General features: G+C 36.2%; 2 protein-coding genes across 3 annotated transcripts in view; one reads left to right on the forward strand and one right to left on the reverse strand.

The window, feature by feature from the left end:
• Nucleotides 1-273: 273 nt before the first annotated feature.
• On the reverse strand, nucleotides 274-4,459 carry tmem256 (transmembrane protein 256). Its single transcript, XM_058780636.1, has 4 exons — nucleotides 4,244-4,459; nucleotides 4,007-4,044; nucleotides 2,327-2,407; nucleotides 274-807 (listed from the first exon to the last, which is right to left on the reverse strand). Exons 1-4 carry the CDS (start codon nucleotides 4,323-4,325, stop codon nucleotides 664-666), a joined length of 345 nt encoding a protein of 114 aa, XP_058636619.1. The 5' UTR covers nucleotides 4,326-4,459; the 3' UTR covers nucleotides 274-663.
• Nucleotides 4,397-16,058, forward strand: part of nlgn2a (neuroligin 2a) — a 198,990-nt gene continuing 187,328 nt past the window's right edge. For both annotated transcript variants that reach the window (XM_058780625.1, XM_058780629.1), the window contains exons 1-2: nucleotides 4,397-4,537; nucleotides 4,686-4,799. The gene's annotated coding sequence lies outside the window, so the exon portion shown is untranslated. The remainder of the gene's footprint in view (nucleotides 4,538-4,685; nucleotides 4,800-16,058) is intronic.

The raw sequence follows: 16,058 nt of genomic DNA on the forward strand, positions 1-16,058 counted from the left end.
GCTTATGAGGCTGCCCTTGCAAATTGACCTGAGGATTTATAAAGCAATTTTCAAAGGTCCCCAACCCAGCTATGTGCCGACAGTCACAGGCCCTAGAATTAGAACCTCATTGCATTTCACTTTTCATTTGAATAAAGATAAGTTTGGACACTAGAAGTGCTAAAAGTGAGGCCGCGATAATGAACTGCTTTGTACTGTCACACTTCAAAGCCCGAAGGCTATTGAGATCTTGACCTGGGAGAGGCGTTCAGAGAAACATTTCCTCCAATATCAGAAGGTCAAACTGGCAGTCAGCTTTATTTTTTCAAACAAAGGAAAAGTATGTACATACACTTTCAAGACATGAACAAACCCAGAGTGTGACTCATTGACTCTCAGTAATAAGCCACAAAGGAAAGAGTCTCAAAAGTTTTTTTTTCCCCATGCTGACAAAATAAAGATGCCTGTGACAGTGTGGAGAAAAAAAGAATTATGTTTGATCCCAAGGCCTTATCATCACTTTCCAGACATGACTGAAAAGGGGTTAGATAAGATGTGAAATTCCCCACCCCTTTCCTCTTCAGCTACCCTATAGCTCCTCTTTTCATGTTCAAATGACAAAAACAGAACATAATTGCTGAGAATGTTAAAACCACATGGGTCAAGGTCAGATGGAGTCAAAGTTCAAAGAGCCATCGCAGCCCAGCCAACGATGAGCAATGAGCCTCCAAATGGTGCAAGCTTGCTGAAGCTGGGGTCATTGGTTAAGGCCTGGTGGTAGAGGGGACCACAGAAGCAGCCCATGCCAGCGAGGAGGACTGCCCCCGCCTTGAGGAAAAAAAAGAAGAAGTGTGTGTTAATTTATGTGACTGATACTGGTTTGTTACTTATCAAAGTCATTTGGTTCTCAATAAAAACTCTACTTAAGCTTTGGTGCTTTATTCAATTCATTTCAAAACAAAAGACATTTTGTTCCGTGGAGGTCATCAAGTAAAGTACAGCATTATGATTATCATTCTTCTACTACTCTATTCAGTTGCTTTCAGCCTGACAATGATCAAAAGGTGTTTATTGTGTGAATTTAAACATGAAATTAATATAGTTTAAACAGTATAGACTGATAATACATGCAGACATGGTAACAAATCAAATAGGTTGCCAGGTTTGATATCAGTGATGTTCAATCAGTAGAAACTCATAAATCAGTGACATTTGATGATGTCACTGACGTTCAGCCCAGAATTCAAAGAGTGGCAGGTTAACATGGGCTGCATCTAAAACTGCATACTTCACTATATAGTAGGCAACTAACTGTTTATGAAAAGAGTTGAATGTCTGAAAAATAGTACAGCAGGCAAAATAGTAGGCGAAAAATACCCAGATGACTTGCTAGTTCTGCTGAGATTCTGAAGTGCACATCCCGATGGACACTTTACTATCCCATGAGGATTTATGAATAGCAGTAAAGTGACTTATTCTGATGACATTCACACCAAACGGAACATTTTTTTTTTTTTTTTGCAGCCATGGACTAATTACTTACTTAAAAAGAAGTACCTACTCAGAGAATATGCGATTTCAGATGCAGCCATGGTTTAGTTTTGCCCTGAATGTGGATGTCATATACACTCTTCTAAGGGGGTGAAAGCATATTTCTCTACTGATGTACATTTTAAAGTTTATCCAAGCACTGTAATGAAATTATTTATTTTTTGTTTCACAGAAAATGTAACAGCATACATGTTTGCAATGACAATCACAATGACATTATTATTCACTATCATAAATAGATTACAGTTTAACAATGCACAAAGTGCAGGGGACTTGTATCACCCTGTCCCTAAAGGGATTTATTTTATAATAATGAGTGGCTGACTGCGCATTATCCTGCTTTTTTAGAAGGCTACTTACCAAATAAATGAATAAATAGACATGATATATTGATCTGAGATATCTACTATTTAATAATGTGAGAAACAAGAGACCACAGAGGGATAGAAAACAGACAGACATAAAACGCTGCTATTAGGAAATCGGTTGCCTGAGACAACTGCTAATTTATACAATTTAGAATAATTAAGACAATATTACATCTCAGAATATTGCCACAGGCTATCACCAATAAAATATCTCAAACAGCCATATATTTGAAAGGCACAGTAGACATAAGGGCTATAATGTAAAAAAATGAATTCAGATAAATTTGGGACACTTTGAGACAGTTAGGTGACTGAATTTACTTATATTTTAATGATATCAGTAATTACTGTAGTTATCATTACTCCGATTTCAGTTTAGAGTTAAAAATGTTCATGTTAATGTAAGAATGATGATAAAAGATGTTTACCAGAGCAGGTTTTCTACAGCGAGCAGCTCCTAACAATGCCAGACTGTGGTAGATGTGATACTTGTTTGCTGTATCATACAACTGAAGAGACAAAAAGAACAGAAAAATTAGAACATGGGCTAAAATTTTGGGCTAAAAGTGTTGGACCTTATCCTAAAACAACAACAACAACAACAAAAAACACTATCAATAATGCATGACATTCATAAGGTTTCCTCTGTTTTAAAAGTCAGTAATGTAGGTTATGTAGTGAAAACAGGGGCGTAGCGTCTGCAGGGTATGCCGGTGCATATGGGCCCGGGCAGATTGGGGGCCCGCCGAGCCGAGGGGGAACTTTTCATTGAAACAAGGGAACGAATTTAGAGCCCTGCACGGGCCCGGCAGCTTATCAGAATTCTCCGGCCGAGCCCGTGTCTTTTTTTTCTCTCTCTCTCTCTTCCCCTTTACACACCTTCTGTTGCAGCCATTAAAAAAAGTTCAGTTTTGGTTTTTAATGGCAAAGTGGTTATATTTTGTTTTGTTTCTTTATTAAGTTAATTTAGAAACATGATTGGAACATTTTATGTTTGTTCAATTAAAGTTTTTATTTAATTTTTTTAAATACCAAGCGGCCAGCGCCAGACAGTGAGTTGAGCATATGTTTGATCAGTTTAGCCTTCTCAAATAAACACGATTTGAAACATAAAATTTCATGCATTTCACAACATAAATTAAAAAATGTAAGATAAATGTGTGATACATATCAAATCGTTTGTGCTAAAAGTGGAAGCTGAAGAGCGCTTTGAATGACATGGAGGCGCTAGCAGGATCACTTGCATTTTTTTTTTTTTTTTTTGAAAAATTAAAGTGGAAAATTAAAATACGTCGTAATTCTTCCTCATAAAGGTAAGAGTATACATCATTCGAAAGCTGAAAATAGTTTTATTTGTGTGCACTCACAATATCAACAAAACGTTTTGCTATTGTAAAATAAAGAAAACAAACAAGGTGGTCTTGATCTTGAGCAGGAACACTTCACAAAACTGAACTGAAACTCAGCAAATACTTGCCCCACTGACATGCTAAATATATTTATAGAATGCTATAAATGATTACTTTACAACAAACTAATTCAAATCAAAAATTAAAAACTCTTTCATTAGCCTATGTAATCTGTAAAGATGCATTTCTCTCTAAAGGCGCTTTCAATGAGGAGATATGGGAAGTCAGGGTCGTCAACTTCATACTATTTTATTTATATTAATTTAATTTAATGTTTTGTTTTTTGGGCCGCTGTGCCAAGATTATGTTTGCATATGCAGCACAAATACCCTACAGCTGCATTTTAGTGTCACGCTGAAAAATAACTAAATAAGATTAACATCATACTATTTTAAGAATAAAGTCAAAATTACTATAATAAAATCATGTTATATTGCTTGAAGTTAATGTGAAAATTACACTCCGCAAAAAAAAAAAAAAAAAAAAAAGTCTGTGGCATCATTCTTAACACGAAAAACAGCAATACGCTGTAGGCTTACAGATGTTTTTGAAAAAAAAATAAAAAATCTAATTTGGAGGAAACTGACTTCCACAACAATGTCCTGTCTATGTACAAAACAAAACACTTTTCCATTTAATAATTTCGGCCAGATGAAAAGAGTGACAAAGCAACAGAACATAATAGCCAAATGTACTCACCTCTCTCTGGTAATCACTCGCTTCACTGTGTCTGAATCCTGCCCAGGAGAGAAAGACACGAAAGAGTTGCAGAAAAGCTTTATGAAACTTTCAGAAAATGCTCACTGGCGTGCGCTCGGTCACGTTCGACCTGTCAAGTGCCCAGTAGTGTAATATTTTTGAGTCGTCTTGACGCAGCAATCGCCTGACGAGACCCATCAGCCAAATAAAACACAATCGATCAGAAAGGAGACCTACCGTGAGCTCCATATGCACCTGCTGCGACAGCAAGAGCTCCAGAAATCCCTGCTACCCTCTGGACCAGCGAAGCAGCGTTCATGACTCGTGCAGTGACCAGGGAACAACTGTAAGCGCATGCAGGAAACTGATGTCATTACGGATCTAACAGTAAGACTGACGCTCTCTACTCGTAATACGAGCACTGAGCCAAGATGGCGTCCAAAGGCACAGTTTCACATCACGTGACATCCGATAAAGCTTTTCAGTGAAGTGACAATGAACTAGCTAAGATCAAACAAATTACACAATATGGTAAGTGCAACAATTTAAATTGAATTATAATGAGTTATTTGTTTAAAATAGTACACTTTGCGCAAAGGTGCTTTTTCATTCAAGGTCACAGAAACACTTAGGCCTTAATAACAATATTTTTTTATTTATATATAATTTTCCCTCTTAGATATGCAACCCCATCTTTTGAAACCCCGACATGCGACTGCCGTGACCCTCATTCACTGTTTCATCAAACAAGCTCTCTACCTTGGCCGCCGAAAGCCGCAGCACGCATAATGTGGTGCGTATGAATTATTAATAATCCGCCATTTCACTTCAAAAAAAGTTATTAAATCTAATTCTCGTGGTTCGTAGGTTCGTGCACATCTCTATATTCTAGACAAAACGCAGACTTGTTAATGCACATTCTAAATCCAGAAAAAAATATATGAAACTAATTATATTTTCTTATGAATATTTGCAGTCTTTTTAGAGTATGTACGGTTTTAATTTCTCTGTTCAACTGTTGGGGGAATAAAGCCATTTTGGAGCTTGTTTATGATTTCTCTCGGTGTATTAAAGCAGGCACGAGGGCTTTCAGTGTCCAGTGAGGGGCGCTATTTTACTTTGACTGTTGCTAAAACGCAGTCTTTCAAATCTCTGTAAAACTCCTGTAGGTGTACAAAATAAGCCCTTAATATCTAGAAAATTACATTTTTAAAAATCCTGTCCTTGAGTAAAAACAAGGTTTTGGTCCAAATTTGTGGTGCACACAAAATAATTAACCTGTTAAAATAACAACCCACAAAACAAAACAAAAGTTTTAGGCCCTACATTTGCATTTGTGCAACAGTGCTGAGGTAAGGTAGGATGTAAACATTATAACTGCAGTCAATTAAAACATTTCCATGCCTTCTGTACTTTCCATACTCTGTTTACACTAGTGTATGGGAGTTTTGAGTAAGGGTTATATTTAGGTTTGAAAATATGTATAGTACAGTATGTATGTGTAATATATATATATATATATATATATATATATATATATATATATATATATATACCCTGCAAAAAAACAATAGAAGCCCAATAGAAACCATCACAGAAATTCAAATGGTTTCCATTAAAATACCATTATGAACCATTAGCTTTTTCCAGTAAAACCATTACAAAATTCCTTTTTGTAGTGTGCTTTGGGCATTTTTCCAATAGGATTTAACATCCCACCAAAAGAATCCATCACATACCAGAAGACACCATTATAGTTTCCATTAAAACCAATACAATTCCCATTATAACCATTAAAACCATTACATTTTCTATTGTGTTTTGGGCAGGGTTCTAATGTTTTTTCAGCAGGGTATATATATATACAGTATATGGCATTTCAGTTTTTTACCGAATGTTTTGTAAGTCGTTTTTCATGTGATGGTGGTTGGCTGGTCCCTGTGATGAGTTCATATTTTACTGTCCTAGTGGTAAGATTTGGTCCCCAAAATGTAGGCAAAGCCTGACCCACTTGTAGATGAACCTCTTTGGCAGTACTAGTGTATAAGATGATGTTTGTGTGCTTGTGTCTGCATTATCTGTGTGCTAGTTTGCATACTCTTGTTTAGCAAATTCGGTACTGTCAAGTACAGTTCTCTTAATAGGCTGCATAATGTTATTTGTGCGTGTGGGAGCGAGGCAGTCAGGCGGATGCAGAGAGTTGTACAGTATGTGTTTCAGAGTACATTAAGAGACTACACCTGACAGTCTGTTCCAGCGAAATGGCTTTGTTTTCTCACTAGCACTATTTAGCCACTAACAGTAGACAAAATGACAAGCAGAACAGCTCAACCATGAAACATCATAGTATTAAAACCACATGCACTTGATGCACTGTGGCTGTCTCTGTCAAGGCTTTCTAAACCAAACACTAGTTTTCATTGATGCAATTCCTCCTGCAGCCTGCCCACGTTTTTGCCAGGTTTCATCAGAATCCACATCTGACAAGGTCATTTCTGTTTGTTAAAAACTCAGTTTATTTGGATGCTCACAAAAAAGACCAATGCAATAAAACACTTAGACCTTCAGAATGATTGATCAAACCACAAGATGTCCAGTATTCCAAATCTGCTTTTATATACTTGTTATCAAGTTCTGTAAACCATCTCTCTTCTAATCAAAAGGCAACATGCATTAATAATATCTGTTAAAGAGATAGTTCACCCAAAAATGAAATTTGTGATCCTGAACCACAAAACCAGTCTTAAGTCGCTGTGGGGTATATTTGTAGCAATAGCCAACAATACATTGTATGGGTCAAACTTATCGATTTTTCTTTTATGCCAAAAATCATTAGGATATTAAGTAAAATTCATGTTCCATGAAGATATTTTGTAAATGTTCTTACTGCAAATATATCAAAACTTAACTTTTGATTAGTAATATGCATTGCTAAGAATTTATTTTGGACAACTTTAAAGGTGATTTTCTCAATATTTAGATTTTTGCACCCTCAGATTAGAGATTTTTAAATAGTTTCTCAGCCAAATATTGTCCTATCCTAAAAATAAAAAAAAAACCATACATCAATGGAAAGTCTATTTATTCAGCTTTCAAATGGTGTATAAATCTCAATTTCAGAAAATTGACCCTTATGACTGGTTTTGTGGTCCAGGGTCACATTTTTCATCATATTCTCAACCTTATGGAACACAAAAGAAGATATTTTGGAAAATGTATCAGTGTTTTTTTCCCCGCTCCATGCAGTGAAAGTCAAATATTTTAAAGCATTCTATTCTATTCTATTCTATTCTATTCTATTCTATTCTATTCTATTCTATTCTATTCTATTCTATTCTATTCTATTCTATTCTATTCTATTCTATTCTATTTTTTTCTACTTTGATTCCAGGACCACACTCATGTATTCCATTTTAACAAGTGGTTATTGTATTGTGCAACATGTGCAATGTATATTCATCCTTTGAAAGACATCCTCAGCATTGTGAATTCCACGATGCATGCATAAATCTTCATCCTTCAACACAGACAGCTTTCTCAAATACAGAGCTTCAATAATAGATCAAAAATGAGGTTCTCTTGCTCACTCTCTCTTTGTGTGCGAGTGCGGGGCGGGTGTGTGGATGCAGCCCCCTGTATGCTGTTAAATTATAAAGAGCCCTCGCAGAGTTCAGGAGTCAACCCTGACCTCCAGTAACAGCAGGTTTGAGAGAGAGCACCACATGAGTTCTGCAGCAGAAACAACATGGCGCCAATAGCTGATTCCGAATCAGTGGATTGTTTTAGCACATGGTGTGTGATTGGCGTAGCTGTGGTCTGAGATCAGCTTTCTTGGTCTACTGTTATGTGGAAATTGAAGGATGGAAGTTTCGCAAACTCTTACTTTTGCCAAGTCAGGGAGTGTCAGAGCAAGAGAAGATACCGGTTATCAGCAGGGATCAAGCTGTTGATAGATACTTGGCTGTCTTTCTGACTCTGGGCTTTGAGCTTAATACCACACAAACGTCTGTCTCTTGAAACTTTAGTGGTGGGAAACAAAAGCTGATGAATTCATAGTAGCCTCTTGGCTGTATATAGTGGTTTAATGCCATCTTGCTCACCGCTAACATTTACACTACTGACTTTAACTTAAAGGGTCACACCAAAATGACTATTTTGGTTATAATTGATCCTTGTTTTGTTTCAAAACTGTAAGACTTACTTATTTCTTTGGTACACAAAAGAAGATATTCTGAAAAATATTTTATTTTGTTCATACAATGAAAATAGCTTTTAAAAGGTCTTAAATTTCTGTTTATACAGAAAATCAATGAGGTTCAAAACAACAACGAATTATGAATACCGTTGGCTCTGTGGAGAATTGCTTTTGTTCCTCTATTGTAAGTCACTTTGGCATATAGTAAATGCATAAATGTAATTGTGCAGAATTTCTTATTTTGTGTTCCACAGAAGAAAGAATGTGACAGATTTTATTTTTGGGTGAAGTAACCCTTTAAGATCAATTGCCATCGTCTGTGTCATGCTGTCAATTTCCACCAAGAAAATCCCAGGAGACCATTCCATTGGCATTCCCATTCGTCTCAATGGCAGTTGCTCAGATGGTGCAGGATTTGAAATCTGTGGTTCCCATGAGAAAAGATGGCAAAAATTTTTGAGCCAATCCCTCGCAGTTTTTAAATGTCATGTGATTTTTTTTTTCCCAATCTGGAGCTGCATTGATTTCATGACGGTGCAACTGTTTTGAACGGTATCAGCAGCGTAAATCCATATAATTTTGTGATGGCTTTGCAATGATAAGGGACAATACAGACTATTAAAACCTACTTTAGTACATTTCTTTCTAGTGTATTTCTGTGTTAGTCTGTTGTGTGTCAGTCAGTCAAAGCTAAAGATGTGCTGACTTAATATTCACAGCTGTCCATGGGGCATCTGATTCTGGTGTGTGTATATTGCCACAAAATAAAAACATTGTTGGTTTTGTTTGCAAGTTTGTATAACACATTTATACAGTGAATTAAGAATCAGTGTTCATGCTGACATTGTCAAAAATCCAACTTTGCAAAAACAATGTACTACTTTTTTGGTTGTCTGTGAAGAAATAAATTGTCTATCAGCAGGGAATAATTGAGCTATGTGCTCCAGCCAAACCTTGAGCCCTTGATTACTGCAGAAAATCATTTTGACTGGTCCTTCATCTTGTAGAAACAAAGAATATCATGTTTACAGTAATGTAATTATGGAAGCCTTATAAACTTGATATCTTATTACGGATGAGAGCAACCTTAACCTTTGCTCAGAGGCTTTGTACAAAGATAGGTTATGAAGATTTAGATGGTTTATGGAAATTTGTTTTTAAAATTTAAATCTACAGAGCCTTCCCTGTAAAATTTGGCCTTCGCAAGCATTTAAATTATGCTGGAGATTAAGGCATGCACACTGAGTGCATTGGAGATTCCGGTAATGCACTCTGATCTAAGTACTGAAATGCACCGTTTGCACAAAGTGACTATATGCTAGCGGTAGTCAAAGTGTGAAATAGGAAGATGTTAGAGACAGCAAGAAAAAGAGAGGGACAGTAATTAGTAAAGCTCATTAGTCTCATCTCCATCCTGCTTCAAAGGCAACTCATGCAAATTAACAGGATTTAACCACCAGCTCCATTTTGAAAAGTTCAGTGGTGAACAAGACCTGTGGCGCTTACCTGCTTAGAATGCCATAGGAGTGTTTGTAATTAAAGATTTTACTAGTTAATCCAAAATGTTCTCTTCTTTTTCAAACTGGTTGATAGACTTGAGTATTTTTTTTATTTTATTTTTTTTAATGTTTTTGAAAGAATTCTCTTATACTTACTATTAAGGCTGGATTAGTTATCAGAATTAAAGTATTATTGTTGCTATGATGAGAATTTTCAGTAACAATCACTTCTTCAGTGACACATGATACTTCAGAAATCAATGTAATATGCTAATTTTGTGCTTAAGCAACATTACTTAGTATCAGTGTTAAAAACAGTTGTGCTGCTTAATATTTTAATGGAAACCATGCTACTTTTTTTCAAGATTATTTGATGAATAGAAAGTTCAAAAGAACAGCATTTATTTGAAATGGACATATTTTGTAACATTGTACATGTCTTTTGATCAGTTAATGCATCCTTTGTGAATGAGTGTGAATTTCTTTAGAAAAAAACTGTATATGAAATATATCTAGACACACTGCAAAGAGATCCAAAGGCACCTTTTTATTCAGTTGGTGATATAGCAGTCAGCCAGCTGTTGTCTCTGTAGTGACAATTTCATATTGCTATGCAACCCGTCTTGTGGATCTAAGGATATTTGGATGGTTTCCAGGTGACGCTCTCCTCATACTGAGTGACATATCTCAGGGCTGGGCTTAGAAAAAACGGACTGATTCATCTTATTTTTAAGAGGCTGTTTGCAGGAGGCCATCATTTACAACATCTGACCAGCCTCAGCCTGTGCCGCACACAGAAATAATGACATCCCTGTTGAGTTCGCACCATCTCTAAGATAAATTCCAGCAGAATCTGAATTGATTTTTCAGTGATGATTGATGGGCTATGAGGGTCTTAAGAGAACCTCTTGAAGTTCAGACGCAGCCTCTTAAGTAAGACGTTATCATCGTTTGGAAAAAATAATAAAAATGAGAGGCGCCTCTCAGTCCCTTTCATCCAAGTAGTGACTTTCATTAACAAGGTTAATTAAAAGAGGAAAAAGAGGTTGTATTGTTTCCTGGGGCAGTGGGCAGATTTTGGTCATGAGGATATAGCTAACATTGTCCATGAAACCTCCACATTCATATTCATCCACACATTCATACATGCACATATATATATATATATATACAGATAGATAGATAGATATAGATATATATACATGCAGATGATCCCCTAGACACCAACCTTATACTGTATCAAAACACACCCAGAGAGGCAGTCATGTATTTGGAGACAGATTTAGCAGCACTGCTGGGCAACAATCAACACCTTGTTTATTCTGATAAAAAGACGAAAAAAAGGAGAAGAACAAGTTCCGCTGATTTTCACTGAGCCCCCTTCAGGGCGCATTCCCACTGCTGTTCGTCCCTGCCTTGTTAAGCTGGTTCCATGAGTGCACCACAAAACTCGAATAGAACTTCTGCTTCTGTGAAAACATCCATCTGGATAGATTCAAACATCATTTTATGAGGATGTGAGTGTATATTTTGCACCTTCAGCATCACTAAGGCTTGTTTTGTTGCACTGCATCCTGCTGCTAGACTCTATCTGCTTTATTTATTCTGCTCAGTAATCACACTCTTCACCTACAGCATTGCACCCTGGAGGTGTACAGTACTGTACATTATATTGCATATCATATATTGTATTTTTGTGCATTCTGACTGAGTTTATATTGTATATTTTGTGTGTTGTTAAACCATCCATTTGGCTAGGCAGGTTTACTGTGCCCTTTGGAGCAAACCCAATAGTCAAATTCCTTGTAAGTGCCACATTATTTGGCTAATAATCTAGAATCATGATTCTGGCAACCCAGTCTGACAGGAAAACATAACTACTTTACAAGGTGGCAATTTTGTATGAATTCCTAAAATGTGAATTGTACAAAAACCTCCAGTTCACCAAAGTGTAAAAAAAACTGGCATGGGATTGTGTTGGATTCTGATTCACTTACAAAGAAGATTTTAGTAACACTTTATTTTAAGGAACTATTCTCACCATTAACTACTTGCTTAATAACATGGACGTTAGCATATTGGCTACTTATAAAGCACATATTAATGCCTTACTCTGCATTGCTTTATTCTAGAACCCTTAATCCATACCTAAACTTAACAACTACCGTATTACCTATTAATAAGCAGCAAATAAAACAAAGATTACTGAAATATTACAAGAATACAATTTCAGTCTTTCAACTCAAAATGTTTGCTTCAACTTGTTACTTGCTGTTTCTTTGTAATTATTTGTGAAATGTAGTGAAAAGTGAAAATAGTTTCTACATTGTTTTTTGGATTCAGAAAGTGTAAAAAATTTGAATCAGAATCACAATTCTAGTTTATTAATATAATTATTAGCCAAATACAGTTACAACTATGTCATCCGATCATTTGTTTGATGAATAAATGCTGCCACGATCAATAGAAAATGTACAGCTCTTATAAAAAAATTCCATTGCCTTTATGTAAACACTAATAACATTAATTGCACCAGACAAATATAGCGCTGACTTTTATTAATGGGAGTCTTTAATTAATCTATAATGAGCCTAATTTATATAGAAAGGATATGAGCTGAAAAGAATGACAATGACTCAATTTAAATATGCTTGCTGCAGTGCTATACCAGCACAGATAACACCTATCATTTAGACTGAATGATTGTGGTTAGTGAAAAAGACTTTTACTGTAGCATGATTTTACTGGTTTGATTGAGAAGGTCAGTGTCATGAGTTTGGGTAGTGGAACTATTGTTTGGACTCATGCAATACAAGTTTCAACTTTAAATCTAAGTTTAAAGTTTGTATCTTTAAATAACATTACATATTGCAATGTGTGATAACATTATCCTGTCATGCAACATGCAGGTTATCCTATTTGGCATTCACAGCAGACTACATTCGAAGATAACCATAATATCTGTAGCTAGATAAATAGCCTATCTGAAACTGCTGGGCAAAGTCAGAGGGATTGGGGCTCTGTTTAAAGAAATATTGACATCTTAGAGGACACAGCGATAAGTGTGATGGTAAAGAGTTCTCAGAGTGCTTACGGCAGATTTGTTTATTGTGCCCAATGATATCTCAGTTTGAACTAATCTTACCTCATCTGTCTTTAGTTTGTCCTGTATATTTTTTTTATCTCCCTTTCCCTTAGATCATCCACATTTCCTTTCATCCCTCCATGCATGGATTCCGTTGCTTTTTTTTTTTTTTTTGTCTATTTAAATAAACGCAGCGTTGAAATCATCGCTGAGTTTGTCATGATTTATTTTAGGCCATTGCTTCATTATTTAGCCTACTCTGAATTCTCATTTGCTTCTTTACTATTCTGTGAATGCATCTGACTTACAAATGCACTGGATGAAATAACTAACTATATAAACAAATAAATAAATGATTATGGTTAATTACGGGAATCAGCACTATGTAAAGAGCAGGATGAGCTGACTTAATAACCTGTGAAATTGTGCTCTATTTAAAGTGGAGCTGTGTGAACAAACGCACACACCAAAAGACAGAAATGCTAAAACAATGTACAGCATCCGTTTACTCTGTCATAAATTGGAACGAAAGCAGGAGACAAGACCAGTCATAATGATTAGCATCAGTCAGTATGTTAGAACATCATGGTGGCCTACATTCAAACTGCTGGTGTGTTCAAACTCTTGCTTCCTGTTTCTTCAGAGGACTGGTATGGAGAGAATTCCCTTCATGGAAATATCAAACAACCATATTTCCTCCTGCCTTGATTTTTTTCTTTAACAAGATATGTATGATGAATAATTCATTGAACCAGGGATTCTTCCCCAGAAGGGGAAAGTACGCGTGAGGCTGTGAACATGCGCTAACATAGGTGCACGTACACACACATACGCACAATATTCACACACACACACACACACACACACACACACACACACACACACACACACACACTCACACACTCACTCACTCACTCACTCACTCACTCACTCACACTCACCCACTCAGGTTCCTGAAGGAGGTAAAGTGTATGGGAACGCACACTCACACACTGCACATCCTAACCCACCGCAAAAAATCTGATTCCATATTTATTAGTATCTTTTTGTTGTGTTTTTAGGAAACATCTAACCATCTGCAAAACAAGCCATAAGAGGATAGAAGAAGAGAAACAAAAAAAATGAATAAATAAAATTAAGTATGGAAGGCCTCAGAGTAAATGAATTAAAAGGTAATTGTAACTTTGTAAATTCATAAATTGTGACTTTATTTCTTGATTACGATTTTATATCTCACAGTTGCAACTTTATATCTCGTAATTGTACGTTTATATCAAAATTGTGACTTTGTACCTCACAAGTGTGACTTAATTTCTCATAATTACAACACAATATCTTAAAATTGCAATGTTATATCTCACAATTAAGAGTTTATATGTAAGAATTATGAATTTACTTTTCACAATTTCAACTTTATGTCCCACTGTACATTTATACATAACAATTGAAACTATATATATTATATTTGGAACTTAATGTCTTGCAGTTGCAACTTTGTATTTCACATTTATTTTATATCTATCACATTTAGTTCACATCTAACATTTAGATTTTTTTTTTTTTTTTTACTAACAATTGTGACATTATTTCTCATATTTTGACTTTGTGCCACACAATTGCAGTTTTATTTCTTGTAATTGTAAATCTCATGGTGTTTTCAGACCTATGTATTGAAACCTGCCATGTGTTCGGAAAGGAATTTTTAAATGTTGCCTAGTGAAAGCAAACCAAACCCAGGAAAATGTGTAACATTGTAACGATGATATACAGATCTGAAAAACCCATAAATGTGACTGACTTTCTTTCTTTTTTAATCTCACAATTACCTGCTGTATTTATTTACTTCGAGGTGGAAATAGCTTCCATAATTAAGACATTTATTTTAAGTCTCATTTTCTTAAAGCCATTTGTTCAGAACCCACACAAGAACTCATTAAGAAACCAAAACATTGCTCATACTGTATGTAGAATGCATACACAAGTCACTACTGCTGTACACCCCGCTGTCTCACATAAATGCATATTTGGTATGAAAAATGGCCATGAAAAAGGATTTTCTTTTTGTTTTTCCTCTCTTCCTTTCCTTTCTTTCTCCCTATTTATCTCATCTCTCTTCTGTGCCTCTCTACACTTCTCCATTTTCTCTGTATCCCCTTCTCTCATTCCCTCTCCATCCTTTACTTTTTTCCAGTGAGTGTATATTGAGGGCAGGTGGATGTATCTGGTATCCATTTCTCCTCAACTAACTCTGTCTATTTTCCTCGTGCCAGATCTCATATGGGCTTCAATTATGAACAGATGCCAGGAAAGTGCGAGACACGCGCACACATGCACTGTAGAAGCGTGTCCCACCTCGTCCTGTTAGATCTGCTATATTAATCTGTTTCTTGTCATGCAGGCTGAGAAAGAGGAACAAAGAGAGAATGGCAGGAGAGAGAGGGGGACAGTGGGATGCCAGTTTTCTTGCCTGTGGTGACTGCCCTGTGACCCTGCCAGGTGGTACTGACTCATGGACACCTGATGGCTGCTTGTTTGAAGCTAGTGGAACTGGCCTTGGACTGGCAGAACTCAGACGAATGTAACTAAGATTTAAGAAGGACAGAGAGGAGACATGTGCTCACCCGGCTAGAGATTGAAGACTGCAGTATTGCCAAGTACAATGTGTTCCTGGACATTTTGTTTGACCAGAAATTTAAGCAAAGAATCTAACCGAGTGTTACCCATTAACAAGCTCCTAAAATCTAAAGGAAATTATACTGTAGGTCCTAAACCGATCCCTAAAATCTGATCGGTTGATGCAAATGTTGTTCCAGGACCTACAGGGATGCTGATCCAGGAACATGTCCTACTTGGCAGAATCACATTAAGATCAGACACCCTTAAGACCCCACAATAAAGTGTCTCCACTCTCCACTATGGTTTTGTCAATCCAACTGGCCTCGAATGTAATGAAAGTTATGTATTGCCAGGAAGATAAAAGCACGAGTGCTCTTTCATCCAGGCTCTTGTAGAGAAACCCATCCAACTGCCTTGGAGGCTAACCTTTATTGTATGTTTTTATCTCTACTTAGACACATACCATTTACATTCTACCAGTGTGCTGTCCAGTGTCATGAATAAAGGCCCATTTGCACCAAGAGCAATAACTATAATGATAACAATATATATTAAATTTGAGTAGTTCTTCTAATTTTATGAGAAAAGTGGAATCCACATCACAGCTATAATGATACTGTTGGAATCACTTCCAGAAGAATGTTTTTCCTGATTAAT

The sequence above is a fragment of the Onychostoma macrolepis genome, chromosome 07 (assembly GCF_012432095.1).
Source record: "Onychostoma macrolepis isolate SWU-2019 chromosome 07, ASM1243209v1, whole genome shotgun sequence".
NCBI classification, from domain to species: Eukaryota; Metazoa; Chordata; class Actinopteri; order Cypriniformes; family Cyprinidae; genus Onychostoma; species Onychostoma macrolepis.

What these genes read in the sequence shown, in the direction of transcription:
- tmem256 (XM_058780636.1), bottom strand. Translation starts at nt 4,325, where the DNA reads ATGAACGCTGCTTCGCTGGTCCAGAGGGTAGCAGGGATTTCTGGAGCT. An exon ending in AGGTGCATATGGAGCTCACG is followed by an intron (nt 4,045 to 4,243) that starts GTAGGTCTCCTT and finishes TCTCCTGGGCAG; the next exon opens with GATTCAGACACAGTGAAGCG. An exon ending in GCTGTAGAAAACCTGCTCTG is followed by an intron (nt 808 to 2,326) that starts GTAAACATCTTT and finishes TTTTTCCTCAAG; the next exon opens with GCGGGGGCAGTCCTCCTCGC.